Source organism: Phaethon aethereus (assembly GCF_964289735.1).
Source record: "Phaethon aethereus genome assembly, chromosome: 1".
NCBI classification, from domain to species: Eukaryota; Metazoa; Chordata; class Aves; order Phaethontiformes; family Phaethontidae; genus Phaethon; species Phaethon aethereus.
In genome coordinates, this window is record NC_138575.1 from 43,259,752 (window position 1) to 43,284,996 (window position 25,245).

The 25,245-nt window shown below is 42.0% G+C and overlaps 3 protein-coding genes across 3 annotated transcripts in view; 1 reads left to right on the forward strand and 2 right to left on the reverse strand.

Annotated features, from left to right (window-relative positions):
* CAPS2 (calcyphosine 2) overlaps positions 1-8,686 on the reverse strand; it is a gene marked incomplete at both ends in the record, with an annotated part of 34,241 nt that extends 25,555 nt beyond the window's left edge. Inside the window, 4 exons of the mRNA XM_082014138.1 lie at positions 841-960; positions 1,093-1,138; positions 2,344-2,390; positions 8,609-8,686. Of these exons, the coding sequence (XP_081870264.1) occupies positions 841-960; positions 1,093-1,138; positions 2,344-2,390; positions 8,609-8,686 (291 nt within the window). The remainder of the gene's footprint in view (positions 1-840; positions 961-1,092; positions 1,139-2,343; positions 2,391-8,608) is intronic.
* A 3,292-nt stretch (positions 8,687-11,978) lies between these two features.
* On the reverse strand, positions 11,979-20,107 carry CCDC107 (coiled-coil domain containing 107; the record flags this gene model as incomplete). Its single annotated transcript, XM_081997459.1, has 6 exons — positions 11,979-12,329; positions 12,940-13,049; positions 14,143-14,233; positions 15,501-15,567; positions 16,780-16,985; positions 19,942-20,107. 6 exons carry the CDS (start codon positions 20,105-20,107, stop codon positions 12,061-12,063), a joined length of 909 nt encoding a protein of 302 aa, XP_081853585.1. The 3' UTR covers positions 11,979-12,060.
* A 224-nt stretch (positions 20,108-20,331) lies between these two features.
* On the forward strand, positions 20,332-24,923 carry LOC309404269 (glioma pathogenesis-related protein 1-like; the record flags this gene model as incomplete). Its single annotated transcript, XM_081998664.1, has 3 exons — positions 20,332-20,502; positions 22,109-22,354; positions 24,779-24,923. 3 exons carry the CDS (start codon positions 20,332-20,334, stop codon positions 24,884-24,886), a joined length of 525 nt encoding a protein of 174 aa, XP_081854790.1. The 3' UTR covers positions 24,887-24,923.
* Between the last annotated feature and the right edge of the window lie 322 nt (positions 24,924-25,245).

A 25,245-nucleotide genomic window follows, 5' to 3' on the forward strand; every position in this document is an offset into this window, starting at 1 on the left:
CAACTTCTCCCACGTGAGTTCTTCCCACGAGCTACAGTTCTTCACGAACTGCTCCAGCCTGGGTCCACTCTGTGGGGTGCCATCCTTCAGGAACAGACTGCTCCAGCGGGGGTACCCCCCAGGGCCACAAGTCCTGCCAGCAAACCTCCTCCAGCATGGGCTACTCTCCCTCCGTGGGTCCACAAGTCCTGCCAGGAGCCTGCTCCAGTGTGGGCTTCCCATGGGGTCACAGCCTCCTTCAGGCATCCCCCTGCTCTGGCATGGGGTCCTCCATGGGCTGCAGGTGGAGATCTGCTCCACTGTGGACCTCCATGGGCTGCAGGGGCACAGCTGGCCTCACCATGATGTTCACTATGGGCTGCACGGGAATCTCTGCTCTGGCACCTGGAGCACCTCCTGCCCCTCCTTCACTGATCTGGGTGTCTGCAGAGTTGTTTCCCTCACATATTCTCACTCCTCTCTCCACTGCTGTTGCTCTGCTACAGGGTTTCCCCCCCACCTTCTTAACTCTGTTCCCCCAGAGGAGCTACCACCATCACTCATGGGCTTGGCCTTGGCCAGCGGCGGGCCCATCTTGGAGCTGGTTGGCATTGACTCTATCTGACATGGAGGAAGCTTCTAGCAGCTTCTCACAGGAGCCACCCCTGTAGCCCCCCACTACCGAAACCTTGCCACACAAAGCCAGTACAAAAGTACTTTGCCAGAAATATTTTTGACCAATAGCACTTGGAGATATGAGTTTAACCAAAAGAAAAGAACTTGTATAATGAAGCTAAGTATGCTTTTCTAAATCAATGCTAAAGGGGCATATTTTAAAGATATTTGTAGTGAGACACTGACCTGTTGAGCCTGATGATGCTGTGCATATGGTGTTTTTAATGACGTTCTCCAATATGAAGATGAATCTAGAGGGCATGTATGATGAGAACTTCCACTGTATGGTATGTAAGAGTCCCCATCCTAAAATTACAGGGCAGCGGAGGGCAAAGGACAAGCAATCATAATTGTTTTATATTCGGAGTGATATTTTTGTAAACTCCTGCAACACATGAATTCTAAAAACTATTCAGAACAGAATGAATTTATAATTACCTCTTCATCAGAATCTCCCAGGCTCCCTAGATCTAGGCATGGCACCCTGCAGGAAGTTAAAACAATTTTAATAGCAATGCATTCTCTTATTTTTCAATTACAGCAAAAGCAAATTCCCTATTAGTTGTTTTTATTAGCTCCTTCACAAAAAATTCCCTGCTATGAACATTTTCACTACAACTGGAGACAGCCTACTTGGGAAATCCCTATTAGTCCCTCTTCCTTCAGCTCAGGAACTAGCCAGAGGGCTTGTCCTCTTCCCCACTTGCAAAGTACACTCTCAGCATGGCCATCCTGACTTCTCTTCATTCCCCAATAGGAGCTGCTGCAACAAGATCATAAATCAGGGATTACTTATTCCTGTCTTCCACAGCAGATCTGTGTCAACATCCCTTGATAATCAGGCACCAGAGAGGCAAAAGGGAAGCAACAGCTCCTCGGCATGCAAACATTCCAAACGTTTTGCAAGACATTAAGCAGAATGAAATACTGAAGTATAGTTGGCTGCCACTGTGCTAAAGAAATTGAAACATCTCCCAATTCATCAAAGCATCTCTGTGTCTTCTGCCTTTACTCCAGGTATACTCTGCTATAACAAGATTACTTCCTGGAATAAGAGAGCTCCTTAATTTCCAGTCTTTTTTTTTATTAGTGAATGACTGACAGTAGACAGAAATTGAAGTTCTTTGACTTCAATGTGAACAATCCAAGGCCACGGTCACACATATTTGTAAAATAATGTAAAGAGATACATTGGCTGTAAGGCATTTCAGTAAAAAAACAAACGTAAACTATCAGATATGATCCTTGGAATAGCAGATGTTACTTATCTGCTGAAGTCACTATAAGGCTTTAAATTTTATAGGCACTGTACAAAATTTCCTGTTTCTTGTAAAAACCCTTCACCACAGTTTCTCTGCAATTTTTACTGTAAATCCTGCAAAGAAGGCCAATAGTTAAAAAAAGTTTTTCTCTTTTTGCAGACTATTATATTAAAATTATTCAAGAAAGACTAGATATAAATATGAAACCTCTGAGTACCACTCTACCGTTAAGCTCAACCAAATGTAAATCAACTTAATTTCAATGTAAATAATGCATCAAATATTCTACTCTAAATATAAATCATAGAAAACAAACCTCTGATGATAAATTTCATGGAGCACTGAGTTGCACATCAATACAAATGCAAAGGCATTGTGTTAATAACACACAATTAAACAAACTGATCAGAAATAGAAGCAGACTTACTCTGGTGGGCGAATACCATGAGTAGCCCGTGTATCCGGTCTCCAGCCCTAGAAGAATGACACATTATTACATATCTACAGGGATCAGTATAAAATCCATAGTATTCTCTTCCAACTTCCCCTGGAATATTTAAGATCAATACGTCAAAATATCTGACATATTTGAGATGCTACTAACAAAAGGAAAAACCAAAAGCTTTTCATTGAAAGTTGATTCTTACAGATCATGAGACTAAAAGATTGAATATTCATCACGACAGAAAGCTTCCACCCATTACGAATTCAGAATCCAGATAGTATCCATATCAGCTATTAATAATGCATTGAAAATAATCCATGTTTCTGAGACTGTAGAATCACTGCTTAAAAGGTTTTAGGTCACATTGCCCTTGTTGGTTTGGGAACAAACCCCCTCAGGCAACCCTTAAACCAAAACCATAATAGCAACAGCCAGCTGGACCACATGGAGCTAGCTCAGATCCCAAAGCAGCCCTGATATTTGCTGCAACTGTATCATCTCAGCTTTAGTATAGCAGCATGTGATGATGACTGGGCAGCTTGTGAAACCACACTATTTTGCACAGCCGTGTACCACACAGCTCAAACTCCAAACTCACCACTCCAAACTCACCTGAGCAAGAACACAGCCAGAAGACTTGAGCCAAAGCTCCATACACCTATGGCTTTCTGAAAACAGCCAACAGCAAATCCCTAGGGAAGACTGTACAACTGGGGCAAGCAAATAGTAAGTTTCCCCAACTGGGCTCCCAGTTTGAAAAAAATGTGGATGCTCTGAACCAGGGCCATCTTTGTTTTCACACTTTTCAACTTAGAGATCTCAGCATCACAGTCTGAGTTGAGCAGACATCCTATTTCTAGCAGTGGCCTAACACCTTTCATGATTTCCAGCCTCCCCTTTCTAAAATAGGCAGGAGGGAATGGGAATATGGGGAAGGAAAAGTGGGAGGGGTATCTTTGTTAGAGGCCCACCACAGACAGACTGCACAAACTGCAAGAAAATGGAGGCATCCTGCTAGTTTCAGACTCATCTTCTAGAGCCACACCCTACCATCCCTGAGGCAAACACAGCAGATGGAGGCTCCACGAGAAGCAGAGGATACCCTTCCCTCTTGCCGCTGGGCAAAAGGAGAGGACCTAAGAGATGAGGGAGAATGGAAACAGGTCACTGCTCAGAGAGGCAGGCAAATCCCCTCCTGGCCTCCCTCACCGTCCCAGCTGCCCTTACAACAGATATGGGGCTCTGGAATTTGAGGGCCAGGCAAAGCAGAGTACAGATGAAAGTCCATCCAGGGGGTTGCCTAGGGTGAGTCAGCCAGCCCCATGCATTAAGACTGCCTCTGTTAAGAAAAAAAGGAGAGTAATTGTCATAGGTGACTCCCTTCAGAGGGGTACAGCACACCCAATATGCCGACCAGACCCAACCCACAGGGAAGTCTGCTGCCTCCCTGGGGCCCGGGTGAGAGATGTCACCAGGAAACTCCCTGGTCTGGTACAGCCCACCGATTACTACCCACTGTTGGTCATGCAGGTTGGCAGTGACAAGGTTGCGCTAAGAAGTCTAAAAGCGATTAAAAGGGACTTCAGAGCGCTGGGGCGACTGGGTGATGGGGCGGGAGCACAGGTAGTGTTTTCGTCAATCCCTTCACTGGCAAGGAGGAATGCTGAAAGGAACAGCAAAGCACACCTGGTTAACACATGGCTCAGGGGCTGGTGTCACTGGCAGAATTTGGGGTTTTATTACCATAGGGCAGTTTATGAGGCTGCCAGCAGATGGAGTGCAACTGTCTCCATGGGGGAAAAGGATTCTTCCTTATTTGTTGGTGGGCCTCATCGAGAAGGCTTTAAACTAGATTTGAAGGGGGAAGGGGATAAAACCAGGCTCACTAGAGATGAGCCTAGGGGTGGAATGCCGATGTTGGAGGCAAAATCGATAGCCCGGCTCAAGTGCATCTACAACAATGGACACAGCACGGGCAGCAAACAGGAGGAGCTGGAAGGCATTGTGCAGCAGGACAGCTATGACTTAGTCGCCATCACAGAAACATGGTGGGATGCTTCTCATGACTGGAGTGCTGCAATGGATGGCTATAAGCTCTTCAGAAGGGATAGGCATGGAAGGAGAGGCAGTGGGGTGGCTCTGTATGGTAGGGAGTGTTTTGATTGTATAAGAGCTCAATGATTGTGATGACAAAGTCAAGTGTTTGTGGGTAAGGATGAGGGGAGAAGTAAACAAGGCAGATACCCTACTGGGAGTCTGTTATAGACCACCCAGCCAGGACAAAGAGGCAGACGAAGCATTCTACAAGCAACTGGCAGAAGTCTCACAATCAAGCCCTTGTTTTTGTGGGGGACTTCTACTTACCGGACATCTGCTGGAAGTGTAACACAGCAGAAAGGAAACAGTCTAGGAGGTTCCTGGAGTGTGTGGAGGATAACTTCCTGACACAGCTGGTAAGTGAGCCCACCAGCGGAGGTGCCCCGCTTGACCTGCTGTTTACGAACAGAGAAGGACTGGTGGGAGATGTGGTGGTTGGAGGCCGTCTTGGGCTTGGCAACCATGAAATGATAGAATGCTCAATTCTTGGTGAAGTAAGGAGGGAGATCAGCAAAATCACTACCATGGACTTCAGGAGGGCAGACTTTGGCCTGTTCAGGCCACTGGTCAAGAGAGTCCCTTGGGAGACAGTCCTGAAGGACAAAGGGGTCCAGGAAGGCTGGACATTCTTCAAGAAGGAAATCTTAAAGGCACAGGAGCAGGCGGTCCCCATGTGCTGTAAGAAGAGCTGGTGGGGAAGACAATCAGCCTGGCTGAACAGGGAGATTTTGCTGGGACTCAGGGAAAAAGGAGAGTTTATCACCTCTGGAAGAAGGGGCAGGCAACTCAAGAAGAGTACAAGGATCTCGTTAGGTCATGTAGAGACAAAATTAGAAAGGCAAAAGCCCAGCTAGAACTCAATCTGGTCACAAGGGATACCAAAAATGTTTTTACAAATACATTAACAAGAAAAAGAGAGTCAAGGAGAATCTCCATCCTTTACTGGATGTGGAGGGGAACATTGTCACCAAAGACGAGGAAAAGGCTGAGGTACTTAATGCCTTCTTTGCCTCAGTCTTTAATAGCCAGTCCAGGTATCCACAGGGTATTCATCTCCCTGAGCTGGAAGACAGGGATGGAGAGCACAATAAACTCCTCAATATCCAGCAGGAAACAGTTAAGGACCTGTTACACTACCTGGATACCCATAAGTCTATGGGCCCTGATGAGATCCACCCGAGAGTACTGAGAGAGCTGTCGGAGGAGCTTGCCAAGCCACTCCCCATCATTTATCAGCAATCCTGGTTAACAGGGGAGGTCCCAGAAGACTGGAGGCTTACTAATGTGACATCTATCTACAAGAAGGAAGGGCCAGAAGGAGGATCCTGAGAACTACAGGCCCGTCAGTCTGACCTCAGTACCGGGGAAGATTATGGAGCGGTTCATCTTGAGGGCACTCACAGGGCATGTGCAGGACAACCAAGGGATCAGGCCCAGCCAGCACAGGCTCATGAAAGGCATGTCCTGCTTGACCAACCTTATCTCCTTCTATGACCAGGTGGCTCACCTAGTGGATGAGGGAAAGGCTGAGGATGTTGCCTACCTGGACTTTAGTAAAGCCTTTGACAGCGTCTCCCACAGCATTCTCCTGGAGAAACTGGCGGCTCGTGGCTTAGACAGGTGCACTCTTAGCTGGGTAAAGAACTGGCTGGACGGCCAAGCCCAGAGAGTTGTGGTGACTGGGTAAATCCAATTGGCAGCCAGTCACAAGTGGTGATTCCCGGCACTACGTACTGGGGCTGGTCTTGTTCAATATCTTTACCAATGATCTGAATGAGGGGATCAAGTGCCCTCAGGAATTTTGCAGATGACACCAAGTTGGGAGTGTTGATCTGCTAGGAAGGGTCTGCAGAGGGATCTGGACAGAGAGGCTGGATCGATGGGCTGAGGTCAATTGTATGAGGTTTAATAAGGTCAAGTGCTGGGTCCTGCACTTGGGTCACAACAACCCCATGCAACACTACAGGCTTGGGGAATAGTGGCTAGAAAGCTGCCTGGCAGAAAAGGACCTGGGGGTGCTGGCTGACAGCTGGCTGAATATGAGCCAGCAGTGTGCCCAGGTGGCCAAGAAGGCCAACAGCATCCTGGCCTGTATCAGAAATAGTGTGGCCAGCAGGACTAGGGAAGTAATCGTGACCCTGTACTCAGCGCTGGTGAGGCCACGCCTTGAATACTGTGTTCAGTTTGGGGCCCCTCACTACAAGAAGGACATTCAGTTGCTGGAGCACGACCAGAGAAGGGCAACGAAGCTGGTGAGGGGTCTGGAGCACAAGTCTTATGAGGAGTGTCTAAGGGAACTGGGGTTGCTTAGTCTGGAGTAGCGAAGGCTGAGGGGAGACCTTATCGCTCTCTGCAACTACCTGAAAGGGGATTGTGGTGACAAGGGTGTTGGTCTCTTCTCCCAAGTAACTAGCGATAGAATGAGAGCAAATGGCCTCAAGTTGCACCAGGGGAAGTTTAGACTGGATATTAGGAAAAATTTCTTTACTGAGAGGGTGGTCAAACATTGGAACAGGCTGCCCAGGGAGGTGGTGGAGTCACCATCACTGGAAGTGTTCAAAAGACGTGTAGATGTGGCACTTCAGGACATGGTTTGGTGGGCTTGGTGGTGTTGGGTTGACTTGATGATCTTAGAGGTCTTTTCCAACCTTAATGATTCTGTGATTCTATGTAGGAGAAAGCAACCATTTTAAGTCAGGAAACACTTAACCACCATGTTCCAGTATTTAAAGGGTTGCTACAAAGAAGATAGAGACTCTCTTTTTTGTGAGGAGTCACAATGAAGAGACAAGAGCTAATGGGTACCAGTTACTCCAGGGGAGATTCCAATTGGACACAAAAGGAATATTCTTCATAATGAGAACAATCAGCCATTGGAATAATCTCCCCAGGGAAGTGGTGGATTCCCCAACATTTGACACTTTTCAGATTCAGCTGGACAGGGTGCTGGGACATCTTTTCTGGACTGTACTTTTGCCAAGAAAGGTTGGACGAGATGATCCCTGAGGTCCCTTCCAACCTGGTATTCTATGATTCTGTGATTCAAGAGCAGCCACAAAACTGTAGCTCCTTTCCTGCCACACACCCCTGTAGCCTGCTTCTGAAAAAGAAGTTCACAGTTCAGCAACACTACCCTCTTGTGTCTTCAAAAAAGGGTGTTCAGGTTTAAAAACAGAAAAAAAAGTTTCTCTTCAGGAAGGTCACACATAATAAACACCACCACCTTGTGGTCAAATATGTAAAAAAACAGTAAGAGATCTAACATCTAATTTAGTCTTACTATTAAAACAAAATGCAATGCACTAAATCACAATTGTATAATTTTTCTGTACCATTTCAACTTTGGTAAGGTAAAGAACATACCACAGTCTCAATGTAATGCCTTTTCCAGAAGTCATTGAATCAGGAAGAAAGCAAACAAAAATTATCATGAAGACTGTCCCCATTTACAGGGTGAAGCACACAGTTTCAACTTAATTTTAACCTATGCAAGCCAACAAGAATCAGATGGACTAGGAAGCCTAAATTTGAAAACTGAGGGGCACAAGAAAGAGAAGAAGACAAGACGTAAGAGATTAAAGAAAAATGGGCATTTTTTTTCTTTTACAACCTACACCAAGTGCCCCAAAAGCTATTGTACAGAGGTATATCATTCTCAAAAGTCTGGTTAAAAGGTAACATTACAAAATTGATGTGCTATGATACACAAAAGGCCCTTTTTCATTCCAAATCAAACAAAAAAGGAAAACAGCAACTTGGCAGTCAAATTCCAAGAATTCCTAATGTGGTCATCCAACAAACAAGGAAGTTAAATGCATGCTTGAGGCTGGGGGGAAATTACCAATTAACTTTACTTCATGGGCATAAAGTCCACAGTATCTGTGAGAAAAAATCAACTGTTAACATATTAATATTTACCTTAGGTATAATAAAAACAATGGCGCTCAGAATCCAAGATTATATTTGTACTAATCAGGCTTTCAAAAGTTAGCCTGAAAGTTTCTGCTACAGTGATCTTGTGAGGGTTTCACACCTGACAACTCAAAATGTAGAAATGTAAAATGTAAAAACCTTCTGCAGTATGATTAAAATATTTCTTAAAATGATAAAGGATGGAAGGAAAACAACCACAAGCCTTCTGTTAACATACCTGACATTTCCTCCCCCTTGATGACAGCTGAGTCTGCCTTCGAGGGGATGCAGCAACTCCTTTAACTTCCAAATCCATGCAAATTCAATGACAGCCTTGAGAATAAACTGAAAAAACAGAAAAGGCTATTGAGAAAATCATGTATTTTTTATATAAGTACTTCCGCAAATGAACATTATTGTATTAGAAAGAATGTTTCTATCATGAATAATTTGGGTATTGTCTTCAGCAAGCTATGAAAAGTTGCTGGCTTCCCTTTTTCATCACCTCTTAATTTCAGTCTTTCTGAAATTTTCAGTCTCTTTCTTACTGATGCTTAACCAGATTCCTGTTCATACTTAAGTCTTTGCCTTAAATTTAACTTTTTCCCTTACACTTCTTAATACCTTCTCAAACCAGCATTTGCTGATTTGCTACCCCTTGACAACATCAAACTTTCTTTACTCTTCACTTACAGCTGGCTCTCAATGGCACCATGCCCTGGGACCAGGTATTTTCAGGAAGACGTGAGAGTCATCCTGCCACACAGCTGGATTCTGAGAGCTCCACAGCGACATTTTATCTGTACGCCGCCTCCAGCCCTGCTGGTTTCTCCTTCCACCTAGCCAGTTTTGAGCCAAAATTCTGTCATTTATTTCCCAGAAATCAGACGTTCTATTTTCAAATCACCATCCACGAAACCTGACACCCATTTGTACCTACTGAGCAGGCTTTAACTCCCAAGTATCCTTTCCTTTCCCAAGCAGAAGCACCGCTGCAGGGCCTACTCAGGGATGGCCACGCAGCTGCTCGCCAAGCAGCCAGTCTTCCAGCCATACCCCCTTCCCCGGAGCACCGAACGCGAAGAGCCACTGTCTCACACGGCCTCAAGGCTCTTACTGAAATGTAGCATCCTCCCAATCGAAGGCACGGGGGGGAAAAGAACCTTGTTGCATTTAACGGTTACCACCCTGAAATAACGCGACTGCAAAGAGCAATGCTGTAAGAGGCGAAACAAACATTATGGGCTCAGACAGCTCCACGGAAACGATGCATTCTCCCGGGAGCGCAGTGGGGCAAGCCCCAGGAGAGGCCCGGGGCCCCAGGAGAGGCCCGGGGCCCCGGGGCCCCAGGAGGGCAGGGCCGAGTCGCGGCGGGGTCTCACCGGAGGGGGTCTCACCGCCGGGGTGCGACGGGCCGCTTACGGCTAACGGCAAGGGCCCGCCCCCGTGCGACTCCATGGTAACCGCACCCCGCCACCGCCCCCGTTGTCACGGCTGCAGCAGCCCCCTCCCGCCACCGCCGCCGCCTGAGGGGCAGGCCCGCCGCCTCCGCCCGCCTCGGGGCCTTGCCCGATACAGCAGCGCGGGAGGGCCAATCCGAACCAGGCTTCGCGCGGAAGTTTCGCAAGACGCCGCCTCAAGCGAGCGGGGAGGGCGAGTTCCCGATGCCGCGCGGGGAAGCAGCCGATCAGGGGTACGGCTGCGTGCCGGTACAGGACTCCCTGCGCGCGCCGCAGCCACCTGCGAGGAAAACTGTGCGCTCGCGCCTTGCACACACGCATGTTCTCAGCAAACCCACGCAGCTGAAGTCAGAGACTTTAAAACAGCAGCAAAAGGGCTGCTGTGGGTGTTTGTGGCCCTGGGTCAGAAATACACCAATCACCCCAAAATAGCTCGAAGCCTTATGGACAAAGGCTTCAAGTAGCAGCAGCATCCAAAGGCTAGCGAAGGTGAAAGCCACAGCCCTGGGGATTCAAACGCTGCCCCATGCGGTGACATGCTGCGGGTAAGGAGGACACCAGCGGCAGCACCTGGAAGGCAGCAGTGCTGACCCGCACCCACACCAGCCCTCACAGCAGAGAGCGATGGAGCCACCAACAGTGGAGGCCGTGGCAGCAGGGCATGCTTGGTTCCCCTTCCTTCGTTCTCTCTGATCAAAGGCTTTGAAAAAATACTTTAATTAGCCGTATTAGTCATATTAGAGGTTATTTATGCAATTTATGCAATTGCCATTTCTTTAAACAGTTGCAGTTGTCCCAAATGACCACACCTACATCAGTTATTCTTAAAAATGAAATTGTCTCCAACCTCCAGTTCTGATTCATCTGTTCCATCTTGCGGAAAAATCTCTCACCTCTTGAGAAAACCTGGCTTTTTGGTCAATCAGTTTTCCAAAGTTAGGCAAAATCTCACTTACTGCAAAACTACTAATACACTGAGGCTAAGGATGCATTTCTGGATGCTGCTACTTCCCAGCCCGTGTGATCCCTTTTTAGAACCAAAGTTCTACACAAGAATGAACAATTCATTCCGTTTCAGTGAGTGACACAGTAATAATTTTGGTCCCTTTAACTACAGTACATTTCCTCCATAAAAACAAGTCCACATGTTATTTTCCTGTAAGAATAAAGATGGCAAAAGAGTTCAGGCATTATAACTGGCCTACTTAAAAGCTATGCAATTATAAAACAGAAAATTTAACAGCATTGCATGGTCAGACCTACCTCTAACATAATTTCTGTCATTAAAGGGTGGCAGTTCCATAGGCATGTGTGTTAAGGGAACAAAAAAATAGTAGAAAATAAAGGCATGGACAAAAATTATTCTGGCAAAGGAAAAAAATGCTTAACACTGACCTAAAAAAAGCCACTATCAATTTGGCATAACGTACCAAAAAAAGAAACCCCCAAGCCCCACAGTATTATCTGTGAATAACCAATGTAAATGTATTACAATGAATCAAAAGGCCAGATTCTACTGTGTTAAAAAAATATGAAACAGGGATATAATACTAAATGGTATCAATCAATTATTAGGCAGCTGCTGAGTTTAACCAGTGATGGGGAAGCAATTAAGTGATCCAGTGTAATGCATTAAGGTTTAAATCGACATACAAAACTATACTCATTCCTGAAGAGACAAACTCAGACATTAATTATTTTAAAATAGTGTCTGTGGCTAAATTTCTCTCTCCAAACAAAGAAACTTGACTATGAATGCATCTCTAAGACTTAACCCATACTGCTTTTCATCACCCGTAGATAAAAGTTTTGCACAGAGCTGAATTCATCAGTGCATGCTCTTTAATGAACTTGAGAAAGTCACAGTTCAAGTGGCACCATGCTTTCTAGTTACAAAACATTTATGAAACATCTATTCTTTACAGTCTCAATTACAAGATATTCTACTATTTTAGTGAAACACCAGATATAATTACAGTGCATTATATACAGAGTACAGAAATATTTTTGTAGGAAAGAATAAATAGGAAAAAATATGTAAACATCCTGAGTGAAATTCTGCTGCCACTGAAGTCAGTTGCAGAACCATCATAGATATGAACACAGGCAGTATTTCACCCCTCTTTTTAAAGCATATAGCAGTGCACGTAATTTCATTCAAAACAGTTTAAAGTGCATACAACATGAAAAAAAATTCATTAAGCTTTTGAAAATTTTACATATGCAGATTTCATTCATATCTATTACGTCTCCTCAATCCCATCTCTTCTGATTCATTTTTGGTTATCATTTCTTGGTCTTCTACCACATCTGGCTCAAACTGATGTGCTTCACATTCATCATACAATACATGCTCTTCTATTTTGTAATCGTTATCAACATCCTCAAGCAAATCTTCATTACTGTCATCTTCTCTGTCATCTATTTCTCTCTCTTGAGAATGTTCAGCAAATGACTGAATGAGATCTTCAAGTTTCTCATTACACATGTGGCTCCCATCTTATAATTCACCAAAAAAAAAAAAAAAAAAGGAAGTTTAAATTACTAGAAAGGCTCCAAATTTCAGGGTCAGTTTAGAAGTAGAATATTTATTTTTTTATTTGTTTTCTCTCTTGTATTATGGCTCAAGTAATGCAAAAATTCCCCAAATTTCTAGTTTCTTAGTATTTAGGATTTCTCTTGGACAACTATGCAGCTCTTTAAAGTCTCCAGCTGAAACTAATATACAATTTGCTGTTTAGTACAATTATGCACGCATTACCCATGGCCTCAGAGGTCCCCATCTGTGAATTCTCAGACTAAAGTTAGTCCAATACTAACAGACTGCTCAGGAACTCACATTCAAGAACCCTGTTTTAACAAAGCAGAAGGGGACTGTGTGGCCTATCCTAGTTCAATGTCTTTTAGCATCCATTCTTAAAAAAACATGGTGTATCAAAAATTTGAAATCAGATAAACCTCAAACAGGAAGAATGGTACTCCTCCAGAACAAAATTAATTCCACATACATTACCTAAGGTGCAGGTGCTGAACATTATTATAGTAAGATCTGTTTATTCTTTTAAAATATAAACTACTTAGTTATCTACCCTGCTGGAAATCAAAGTACCTTTCAACTTGCTTTCCGATTTATCCAATCCACTTTCTTTCATCAGTCGTCTAATTGATTGGAGCTGTGTCATTATTTCATCTTTCTGCTCACAAGCTAAAGCATTAACACTAGAAAAAAAAAAGAGATATGTCAACAGCTGAAAGATTACCTTGGAAGTGAGTGCTCGATAATAATGCACAAGATTGCAGTATTTCCTTCCGTGGATAAATACCATCGTTAAGTTAGCAACATGTTTAGGCCAAGCTTTTCTTTAAGAACTGTCTCTTGAGAAGTGGGGAGCCCATCACATACATCTATTGAATAATCTAGTCACTGTATTCTAACATCGGAGCCCCAATGGCCAAGGTTGAGTAACAACTACTGAAACAAACAATTACCCAAAGTAATTTTATTTTTAGTACAACAATGCCTAACACAGAACTTTACAGTTTAGAGGCTTTTCTCATTTATTTCAGTTTGTTTACTCTCTCTCCTCCCCATCACTACTGAAAATGTTAGGCAAATTATTAAGTTCAGAAGCACACTAAAGGAACAATCATGAAATTCTGCATGTTTTAAACTAGGCTTCATCAAAGATGTCAAGTCTACACAAAATAGACTGCATAGATGTCTTCATTTGCTGTAGATGGGTAAGGTCCTAACTTCTTAAGAATATCTCTAAAACCACACAGAGGTTATATTACTTATTCCCTTGTTATACTACAACAGAGAAGTTTTATTTCCCCCAAAAACACACAGTCACCTAACAGGTTCATTTCAAAACACAAAAACAAGTGCTACATCTTGATAACTAGTTTTGTCTTCTAATTATATCAAAAGGAAGAAACTCTTTCTGCTACCAGAAATTTGATTCCCACAAATGCTTTCAAATGCTACTGAGCCCAAGTATTTTTTCAGTATTAGTCTCCTCAGTCAATACTGAAGCTTAACTTGTTAAGCCACAGTAACACGATCGTAAGCCTGAGCTTTTGCATTTAGGTTTGGTGAACAAGAGACGGGAGGTGTCTGTGGAAAAGATCGCAAATTGCAGAAGAGGTATGACCTGCAAAAGGCTACAGAAACAGTAAGTAATTAAAGAGGGTTCCTAAACATTGTTCCCTACCTATATATAGGGAACATTTTAAGAACTCTTTATTAACATTTTGGATAATTTCAATTTATAGAAAACAATACTAACTGAGATGTTTTAGAAACACTCACCAGTTTGACAGTGGATCCAACTGAGTCAATAAAGAATTCAACATTTTCTCTGTCTGTGCTAAATGCTGCTCCAGTTCTAAAAGCTGATGCTCTAACAAAAAACAAAAGCAAAAAGAAAAGAGGGAGGCAGAGGTAGGAGGAGAAAGGGGGAGAAGGGGAGGGCAGGAGAAAAATAATATTGTAAGAAATGCATTTACAATACCAAAAAGATATTAAGCTATACTTTTGGTTCGCCAGATTCAAAAGCAAGCAGGTTTTTTTCCTCTATAAAATTCTAGAATACGAAAAGAAAGTGGTCAGGGTAAGAATAGAAGCCTTACTATATGTGACCAGAAATCCTCCACATCCAATAACCTGTCTCCACTAGTGCCCAAACAGAGGACTCCTTGGCAGAAACTGAGTGAGAATGTGGCACTCGCCTTTCCAGCCTCAAAAACTATGCAGTTCCAAGACTTCCTGAAGTAGTGTATTTATACTTAATATACTGTCATGAATTTGCCCACTCACACCTCACAAATATGTTCAACACAAATGCACTACAATTGAGACAAGTAACTCCTCCTAAAATACTATTAAACTTTGAAGAAAGAAATATGCAACGTGCAAGGATGGTAAGTAGGCAGCGTAGCAAATAATTGCTGAACCTGATTACAGATATGGTGTACGGGGACACCAAAAGCATCTGCTAGTTTAACTAAAAATGTGTCTATACAAGGGGCAAAAAAATTATGAAAAGCGCTCAACTTTGATGTGCCATAACTTTTTCTCCAAAGGAAAGCCCACTTCTTGGCACGTGCAGAGTAGACTGAATCAGCCAGCCAAGAGTACTCTGCATCATGAAGAAAAAGATGGTATCATTTATTCTGCCTCTTCTATAAACACTTAATATTTTTGATAGGTCTCTAATTTGGCCCAGAAATTCGACAGTCTCTACAATTGTTCATCCATACTGTTCCATTATCAATACAATTCAATTCTAAAGCAGATCATTATGTCCTTTTAAAATATCCTATTAATTCTCAAGATTATTATATCCTATTTAAACATCCTATCCTACTGGAGAAAACTGAGCTGGTCTTCAGTGAGAAAAACATCAGACATTGAAAGGTAGAGAATCATACTACATTACTATCGCTGTTTTAAAGAGTATTACCATCTGGAGTTTTCAAACAAACCTCTAACAAGTGATTCAAATATATAGAATAACAAGGTGGGTTTTTGTAGGTTCCTAACTGCACTTAAGTAACTTCAAAGATTGTTCTCCTTTAGCTAGACTGCATCAATGAAAATAGGTAGCTTTGTTACAGCAGCAAATACGCATTTTTGGTGAACACACACATTCTGAATGGGTATCTTACCTGTTTCCTTTGCCTTGTCTTCTGTATTTTTTTCCTTTTTGGAGAGACTTTCTTCATGTGACTTTATCTTTAATAAATACAAGCACATTAAAACATTTAATCACTATTTATATATTAAAAATAAAACTGCATTTATAAATTTAATGGAAGTAAACACCAACCACAAAAAACATGCTCCATTAATGAAGCTTTTTTTCTGCAATGCCTTCTTCCTGTCTTAAACTAACACTTCTGATTTTAAGCAACAACAACATGACTGACAAAAGTTGTAAAAGAAAGCAGTTGCTATTTCAACTCCAGTTTTCAAAAATGAACAGAAGAAACCTTCCAGGTTACTGGATCCAGTCTCCTACCATTAACTAGAAGGTAAAAATTCCTAAAGTAATAAAGATGCTATTACAAAAATATTTACATTTCAATCCCACATGTGCAAGTGTAAAGAGTTGTAACACCCAAAATATTGTTCTTACGATGTTTAAATCTTATTTACAACCTAATTAAATTTCTTTTTAAAAGCAAACTGGTCAGCCTCTATGTTCATCTTGCTAAGCTGTTTTATCTTCTTACATAGGAGATTATATAAAACTGACTATGGAAATGAAGATGCTGTCTCCGGTCCTGTTCAGGTTTAAGTTTTTTTTCCCTGAAGGCATGCAACAATATTCCAGGTGCATTCTCAGCACTGCAAGTGCTGTAGTACCTCTTACTATAAATAATACATAACAAGACAGATATTTAAAGAAGAAAAAAAAAAAAAAATCTGATCATGTGTTCTCCTTTCTTAATTTACTAATGGTAGAAAAGGTATCACATTTCATGGATAAAAGTCTATGTTGCAGCTGCATGACCAAATGAGAAGTCCTAACAAAAGGTCTAGACTACTCGCTATTCTACCCAATTGCTAACCTAAGACTACTACTCTGCAGGAATTGTCCATCTCCTTCCCTCTGAAGGATGGAAAGGAAGCGAAATACTGATGAGGCTTATGTTACAGCCTTAGGTAGCAGCACTGTTTAGGTTCTCAGATTCTTATTTGAGGTCAGGGCATGGTAACAGTCTCACTTCTTTAAGTGTCTAAAAACAGGTAAGTCAGAAGCCTTCATAAGGAAGAATCAGATATGCTGTAATTTTAACTTTGGAGCTCACATTCAAAGTCAAACCGAGCAAGAAATGGCTTTTGGACAACTGTATTCATGGGCTCAGAATTGGGGGATGGGAGTAAAACAACAGTTACATTTCCTTCTAATTTCAGTAATTTAATGCTTTTCTTATGTCTTACCTTAAGAAATTTGTATGCTGCAAACACTCCTACTCCAAGAGCATACAACGGCATGAGGGTGAATGCTAAATCTCTACCATTTCCTCTTGTTCTCTCACGCTTTATCTCTTTTTCCATTGCACTTCTCATCTGCTGAATGCTCTGATAGGTATTACTGTCAGAACTTCCTGGATTCAGGTGAGCCTGACGAACTGTCTGAGGACTACCTTAAAAAATTAAATTGAGAAAAAGACGACAAAATAAGAAAAGAAATTAAAAGTGCAATTAGTTTCACAACTGGAACTAAACTGTTTTCTTCTTGTGTGACCATCTTTGTTCATCACTCTTCTAAGATAGTGTGATCAGCCCTGCATCCAAATTAAAAAAAAAAAAAACACCACGAAAAAAAATCACTATTTCATGAACAGGATGCAAAGTTAAATCTAGGTAGTAAAGACTCTCAAATTAAGTTTCTATGTTTCTTTAAGATACAAGTTTTAAGTGTCTTCCTTCACAGCAACGTTGGCAAGCCTACGGGAAACCACAGAAAGGTAGACGTAACAAAAAACAACTTAAATCTTAAAATGAAAGCATACTCAGAGAAACTATTGAAAATGCTGAGAACAATTACAAATTAATATTTTTCCTCTGAAACAAAGGAGTTAAATAGAAACGGAATTGTCTAGTCCCGGGGGAAAAAAAGTTTTGTTGAAATACACATGCTGTGTTGCTGCTTTCATTATTTTCACAGTAAATTCAGTATTATGTGAATAATCCCACAGGCTTAGAAGTGCTGTACCTCTGCAAATCAAATATTTAGCAGGAAAAATCAGGTAACAGCAAAGAGATGCAACCTTGGAAGTCTGAAGCATTTTTGCATCTAATTTGCCTGCCAAAACAGGAAGCAGATGAAGGAACAGCCAGTGTCATTGCTTGACTTAGGAATTAGGTTATTTGGTAGTTAAATCTGGGGTTCGTGGGACATGCACATGAGAAACAGTGCCGTCAGCTAAAGAATGCAGGTGCTTGCAGAGACAGACAGCAGGTGATCTGGGGAGTGGTGAAATTTTACACTGATATCTCAACTGATTGCTTAGACATACTTTCAAATCCCTTCAAACATTTAGTTCATCATAATTGAATTAATCAGAACTGAGTATGTGTAAAACAAGATTCACATTCTAGAAAAACTTGCAAAGAGAAGACCATTATGCAAATCACTCCCTGTCAATTAATACTAAAACAGTGGCATTTCAAGAATTTACAGTAACATAACTCGAGTGTGCAAGAGACAGCCACAATCAGATAGAAGAAAAAAACATAAGCTACAATTCCCAGTGAAAGAACTGTTTGGCTACAGCTTCTTCCAAATACCAGAGAAAAAAGAATCTAATTCTGCTAACCTAAGCTGGTTCTTTGTGATAAAGGGATCTTGAAAAGTGTTTTACAATTATCTATACCAAGTTAGCCATAGAAGTTTTTCAGACTTCCAGGGATGACCCTGACTGTAGCAACGTTTACTATCAGCTCTGCAGTCAAGTCATGTCAGGCATTACTGCAAATTCTTCCACATGTAATTGCTCAGTTTGCAACATGCACACTTGGAAGTAGGCCTTTTATCTGCATGTTTGCTCATTGGAACAGAACTGGACAGTTACACAAAAAAATTAAACACCCTAGCTGATACAGGCAGAACTCAAGTTACCTTAATCATTTAACGCAAGTTAAGGTAGACATTCTCCTTTCAACACAAGCAGGTTTAGACTTACTAAAACTGCACTAATCTGAAAATCTCATTTTACCTCAAATATAGTCTTCCTCCTTTCAGAACGTTTCCCATTGATTACTAGTTTTAAGTTTGCACCCACTCTTTTTTCCTTACTTTTGGTTTTGTTTGTTTTAATATAAATGAGGAGATTTACTAAAATTAAGAGCACAGATTAAAAAATTGCCACAGATCATACAAATAAGAATGTGGTCAACGGGAACAGCATCTTCCTGGCACAGAGGAGGGATGTCGAAGCCCAATGGGGTCCAGTGTCCTGCACCAAGTTTATCCCACTGAAGAAACAGCAAAGCGAGTTACTGGCCAAACAGGAGAAAAGAAAAACCCAGGCAGGCAAGAACAGCACATTTGCCTGCAATTTATTTTACACAGTGCTGGGCCAATACAACAGTAGAATCAGAAGCATGTGAAGTGTTGCTTTTTTAAAGGTTTGGTTTTAAAAGAATTTGACCTATAGGAAGTGGCAGCTACCGTATAAATTAAAAGTAATCAAGGAAAACAGGCCACGCTAGAACTTATGAAGCACAGTGAATTCGACATCAGCTGGGAAGAACATAGTAGCAGCTCAAGCCCCATTTTTTCTACCTTAGAAAGGTACTCCCAGGAAAAGCACAGACGCATAATTTGAAGGATTACAACAACTATCTCCCTCTTGGTTTACAATGCCTTGGAAGGCATCATCAATGAACCACAGAGCTACCTCAAGAAAGCAGGCTTTTTGTTATTTTGCAAAATGAAAGTGGACGTTTGGACCTTGAGCTAAATCTTCAGCTCATGTACACTGACATAGCTTAACATACATTTGTATCACTCAAGCTTTAACAGGGAGTAAGCTCTCTGGCCCATTCAGTAGTATCTTGGACTTTCCAATACTCTACCTGACAAATCTCATACAGTTCTGTACTAATGTTTACTAACGCTTGGCTTCCTTACTGCAACTCTAACATGCTCAGTGAATTTTTCCCTGACACCTCACAGCTAATCATCTGTTAAAGTAACTAACTGTGCCCCTGCAGGCATTATTCGTTAAACTGCCACAGCAAGATACGTTTCCAATAACAGGGTGTTACCTGCATTTAACAGTTATTTTCTTAAGACAACACAGACAAAAAACAAAACCGTAATGAACTAGAAAAGCAGAACATAAAAGAGGGGTGGGAGGCGTGGGGGAAAGTTAAGGCGAGGATGAGGGAGCACAGACGCCAGCTCGGAGCCGCCTGACTGGGCCTCCCCCTTCACGGGCCGCGTCTAACACCCAGGGCCTCTCGTCAGAGGAAGGCGAGCCGAAGCAGAGCCCTCTCCGCTCCCGGGGGCTCCCCTCAAGCCCGCCCGAGGCAGGGGCCGACTCCGAGCAGCTCCCACCGCACCGCGGCCTCGGGCACCGCCACGGCTCCTACCTCCGCGGTGCTGGCGGGGATCGTAATGGCCGGGAGCCGCTTTGCCGCCCCGTAGGGAACGGCCGGCCCGCCCGCCTCCTCCCCCGAACATCCTGGGCATGACGACGAAGACGCAGAGCACCAGCACCACCGAGACCACCACCTGCTGCAGCGCCGACAGCACCATGGCCGCCGCCGGCCCCACAGCCCTCCTGCCAACGAGCCGCCGCCCAGCGCGAAGGAGAGGCGCCCGCGCGGCTGCCACTCCCCTCCCGACGACACAGCGCCCCCGGACGGGCTCCTCGCTCTACGCCGCTCCAAGGCTCGTCGGGCGGTTCCCTGGCGGAGAAGGTTCTGGAAGAGGCCAGGGTGAGCGGGGGCCCTTCACGCGAGGCCGCGGCAGTTGGGGCCATGAAGCCGTGGGCGGCGGTGCTGGCCTTGTGGCTGGTGTTGAGGGCTGTAGCCGGGCAGTTGCCTGCCTTACCGAGCATCACGAATAAGACCTTCATTGAGGACTGTGTGCGTGTGCACAACAACCTCCGCACTAACGTCCAGCCAGCCGCCAGCAACATGCGGTACATGGTAGGGCCAGGCCTGTGGGTGCAGGGGTGGCTCGAGAGCCCTGCTGGGGTGGGGTGGGACAGTGGGCCAGACCTCTCGTGGTGATCCCTGGGTGAGGTGACCAGGATGGCGTTCGCTGGTATGTGTTCAAATATCATCAAGTTTACTTGATAGGAAATCTTGTGGTGAGTTGAGTCAGTTGTAGACAGGTGAGTCTAGAAGCACCAGGCAATGCAGTGACTCAGGCCAGCTGAAGATGTTCACATTTCACCCTAAGGAATTTCTCCTTAGGAAGAAGCAATGGTCCAGCAGGAGGACTGATCCAGAAGAGGTAAAGTCTCCATCAAAAGCAAGTATACAAACTGCAATACCACACCTGGAGGGGATTTCTGGTGGCAAGGAAGAGTCTTTTCTTGTCATAACCAGAACAAATTGCACTTGAAAATTTTTGCTGGAAGGGGTTAAACAAAACTGAAGAAGGTGCAGAAGAAGTGGGTGTTTGTTGTTTAGTTCACTTTGTACCTCGAGGAAAATGTTGCAATGAGCAGCTAAAGGAAGACTGACAAGGGCTTGGGAACACAGACATACTCGGATACTGATGGCAAAGAATGCCGTTTGCTTGAGTGGGTGGTTTTGAAGCCAAAATGGCAGATAAGGGGGTATAACCTTGGAAATGAAGAAGCTTGTGAAAGACACCACACCCAGCTTTAGTACACAGGAATAGGAAAACCAGTAAAAATTATGGATGAAGGTATGCATGTAGAAGTATGGTTAGAAAAAACTAAAGGCCTTAGGGAGAAAATGGTATCGGCACCCAGTGGATTTATTGTAAGATCCACATAGAGAGACTAGGAGTGAACTGAAATGTACAAACACCAATAAACCTAGGCAATAAAACACAGGATCTTTTACATAAGACATGAAACAAGGTACTTCAACGGTAGAAGAAACTTGCTGAAAAACAGTCGTGACTGGAAGATAAATACTAAAAATCGTTCATGTTCAGGAATCAGAAGTTTTGTTAATGGTGTCAGACTGCAAAAAAGTAAGAGGTAGCAGACTGAGTTACTGGTCAAACATTGGCATGTTTACCTCATGAACCTGTGTTTGTGAAATGCTCCAATGTGTATTTAAAGCTTTACCATAGGAGGACTAATTATTTGTTTCCAGGGACTTAAAAATACTTAAAATAGTTAAACATCTGAATCTACAGTAGCTGTGCATTTTTACTTTGAATTAATTTTTATGTACCGAATAGAAGTCCTTTGTGACCTGTTCAATGACAACAACAGGAAGTTTCATGATTAATTAATGTGACAGTAATTTCTTATCTGAAGATAAAAGTGCATTTCATTTTTCAGTTGCTAGCAAGTGCTCTTACAAAGTTAATTTTCAACGGTGAAGGGGGGAAAAACTTGTCTAATGAAATTAGTTCGTATTTCTGTGCTGCAACAGGAAAAGTCAATGAAAATAAAACATGGGTACTTGCCTAAATAGGGAAAGTATTTCTGTATGGAACTCCATCATATGATACCTGTACTTTATTGCCTGACTGGTCTTACCTAATCGTTTAAGATCTGGTTGTAACTTAAGGTTGCACAACTATTTCGCCTTTCATGTTTTGCAGACTTGGGATGCAGCTTTGGCAAGGACTGCAAGGGCATGGGCAAATAAATGCGTTTTTGAACATAACCAATACTTAAGTAAGAAACATCAGTGCCATCCTAATTTCACATCTGTTGGAGAGAATATTTGGGTTGGAAGTCATCAAGCATTCTATGTTGGCGATGCCATTAAAACGTGGTATGATGAGGTCAGATTCTATAGTTTTGCAGTACAGAGATGTACTAAGGTTTGCGGTCATTACATTCAGGTAAGAGTTCTCTTCGGTAAAATATCCTGTATAGTGCCTACCAGATGAATCAGTAGGGGCTGTAAATAATGCAGAGTTGTATATATGGTTTGCAGTGACTGACAGTTTACTATCTTTTGTAACCAGCTGTTACTGCCGGTTACCCCTGCACTGATTCACCTCTTTGTCTCATATAATAATCCATTCTTCTCGTCCACAATATTGGCCTCACTGAAAGCCTTGCTGCTTGTTTCGTTGTATCAGTACTACATGAACTTTATAAAAATTCTAAAACAATCATTTCAAGTTTTCTAGCTGCAAAGCCACGCAGTTCTGAATTCTGTAAGTTTGGAGATGCTGTTTGAATTCATCGCAGTAATTGCAGAACATCTGTGGGTACTCCTTAGTAGAAATGTTAACAGGAGAAAGTCCAGCCCAAGTAAATTGTATTCTTTACAAATCTTGTAAAAAAGGGGGGGAAAAAGAGCATCAACAACAAAAGAGGCATTTTTTATGATATATTTCTGATTTCTCAGTGGTAATTCTGACAAACTTAATTCTGCTGAGAAAGTAAAGCTTTTCTTTGAACACTTAATATTTTAAATGGTTTTATTCATTCCCATGTTTAAAAAAATAAGCTTTGCAGTAGAATTAGTTTCACTTATGAGCAAGCACATAATATTTCACTGATCCAAAACAGATGATAATTTTATGTCAAGTAGATCTTGTCTAGTAAAAGTGACTCTTTACTTCCTGATCTCAGTATTCAAAGATGCTTAGGCTGCTCTCTGTGAAAATTACAGATGAAGATACTATGCAGTATACTTAGAGTGAAACTGTTACCGGACACAAAGGTAGCTGCGAGGTTCTTTTTGAGTAGACTTTGGATTGTGAAATGAAAATACTTGAAGTTACCAGAATAATTTTCAGAATATTTTCTGTTTGGGTCTTTTTGCACCTCTTTTTCTGTCCTTTTTCACTTATTTCCCCTCAAGTGTTAATTCTTGTTTCCTGCCCCTGGTTTTGCCTGTAACAAACTCTAAAGCAAGGCTAGTGGATTTAAGTATTACTGTTTATTGGGCAGTAAATCTTTAGAAGATTAGAAGTGGAAAGTATCTTGGGAAAGTATTTTTCATTTTTTTCTCTGTTACAATAAATTATAAAAAGTTACATAGCAAGGTAGTTCCTAGCATTTTAAAATTATTTGTTCAACCTGTCTACATAGAATTCTGGAGGTGTTTGCACATTTTTCTTGGAGTGAGCTTTCTTTCCCCCGAGTAATATTGCTATCTCCTTTCTTGTTACACATAGTTAAGTTATATGAAAATGTTCATGCATTTCAGACAGTATTTCAGGCAGAATTACAAAGGAGACTAATGTCCAGAGAAAAACAAGCAGAGTACCCCAGTTAAACACCAACAAATGTGTAAAAGTACATAATGTGATCAAAATTGATAATCAAAGACCATGCATGATCCAGGAGCCATGACAGTCTTGAAAGCTCAGACACAAAATTGAAAATGGGTAAAACTTAGAAATCATAAATGGATAGGCTGGGTAGACCTACTAAGAGAACCACGACAGAGAAATCTCAAAAAAATACATGAAGTTGTTTACATAAAGACCCCTGAAATGCTTAGTACTTAATCCAGGATTCAGGTAACATGTTGACATAACCGCTTCTTGCAATTATAATTGACAAGATGGAACTTTTGGGAATGTTCAAATCAGTTATCAGTCCGAGGCCTGTACTCTTCATACTGGGGAGATACGGAGAGTAATCCACCATGTCTTTTAAGTTTTCCAGAAGTGGAATGTATGACCATTGAGATGTTCTAGGTATGTAGTGCAACATTTTTATCTGAATTCAGTGCAGTTCAGTTAGTCATGTGCAGAAGGTATAGGAAGAATCTCCCAAGAAAAAGCAGATGCCCAAACTGTAAGTGGTAGTAAACCATATTCTCTTAAGTGTGGCAGATAACACTCATTAGTCTGAAAATGTGCCATGCTAAGGCTTTCAAACTTAAGCGTGCAGTAATAATCAGCCAGACCACTTCTAGCACACAGCAGAAGCCCTTCTTGCAGACCTGAGTTATGAATGTTGAAATTCATTAAAGGAATTGTTGGGTAGTTGCCACTAATTTCCCTTTTGTTCCACGGAATCTACCCCTGGATCATAAAGTCAGTGAGTCTTAATGAAATTGTTCTGTAGAAGATTCTGGAAACTTATAGCATAGATCACTTCATCTTGAGGGGTGAATATTTGTAAGTTCATCTTAAAAGGCTTGCTTACCAGTTATTTTTAAAATGCGTGAAAAGATCAGATTTGCAAAATGAAAATAATATGTAGGATCTCTGAAAATAATGGAGACTTTCTAGATATTAGACTAGGTTACTTTGAGTGTAGTTTTTAATTTATTTTAAAACCTCTTTTTTTTTTTTTAGGTTGTTTGGGACTATTCATATAAAGTAGGCTGTGCTGTTACTCTGTGTAAGGAAGTTGCAGGAATACGAAATGCAGCAAATTTTGTTTGCAACTATTCACCAAGGTAAGTTGCTGATTTAAATGTTAAAAGAAAAAAAAAAGGCAAGCAATTGTAATGACATTTAGCTGAAAGGAGATTGGGTTATTTATTTATTGGTAGTCCTGTAAATGCAATCGGAGAAAACAGTGGTTGCCCAGTTCAGTTATCAAGAGAGCCATGAGCATTTGAACATGTGCTTAGTTTTTTAATCAGTTAACTTTACTGATAAATCTCATTTTGGGCCAGTCTTAAGCAAACTAATCCCAAACGTAGCTCATGGTCCACTTCATTGATTTCTTTTTCATATGAAACAGAAGAAATGAGAAACTTGCTGCAGGCAGCTGCTGCCAGAGCTGGAATTACGTCTTGCAGTTTTATACATTTTTT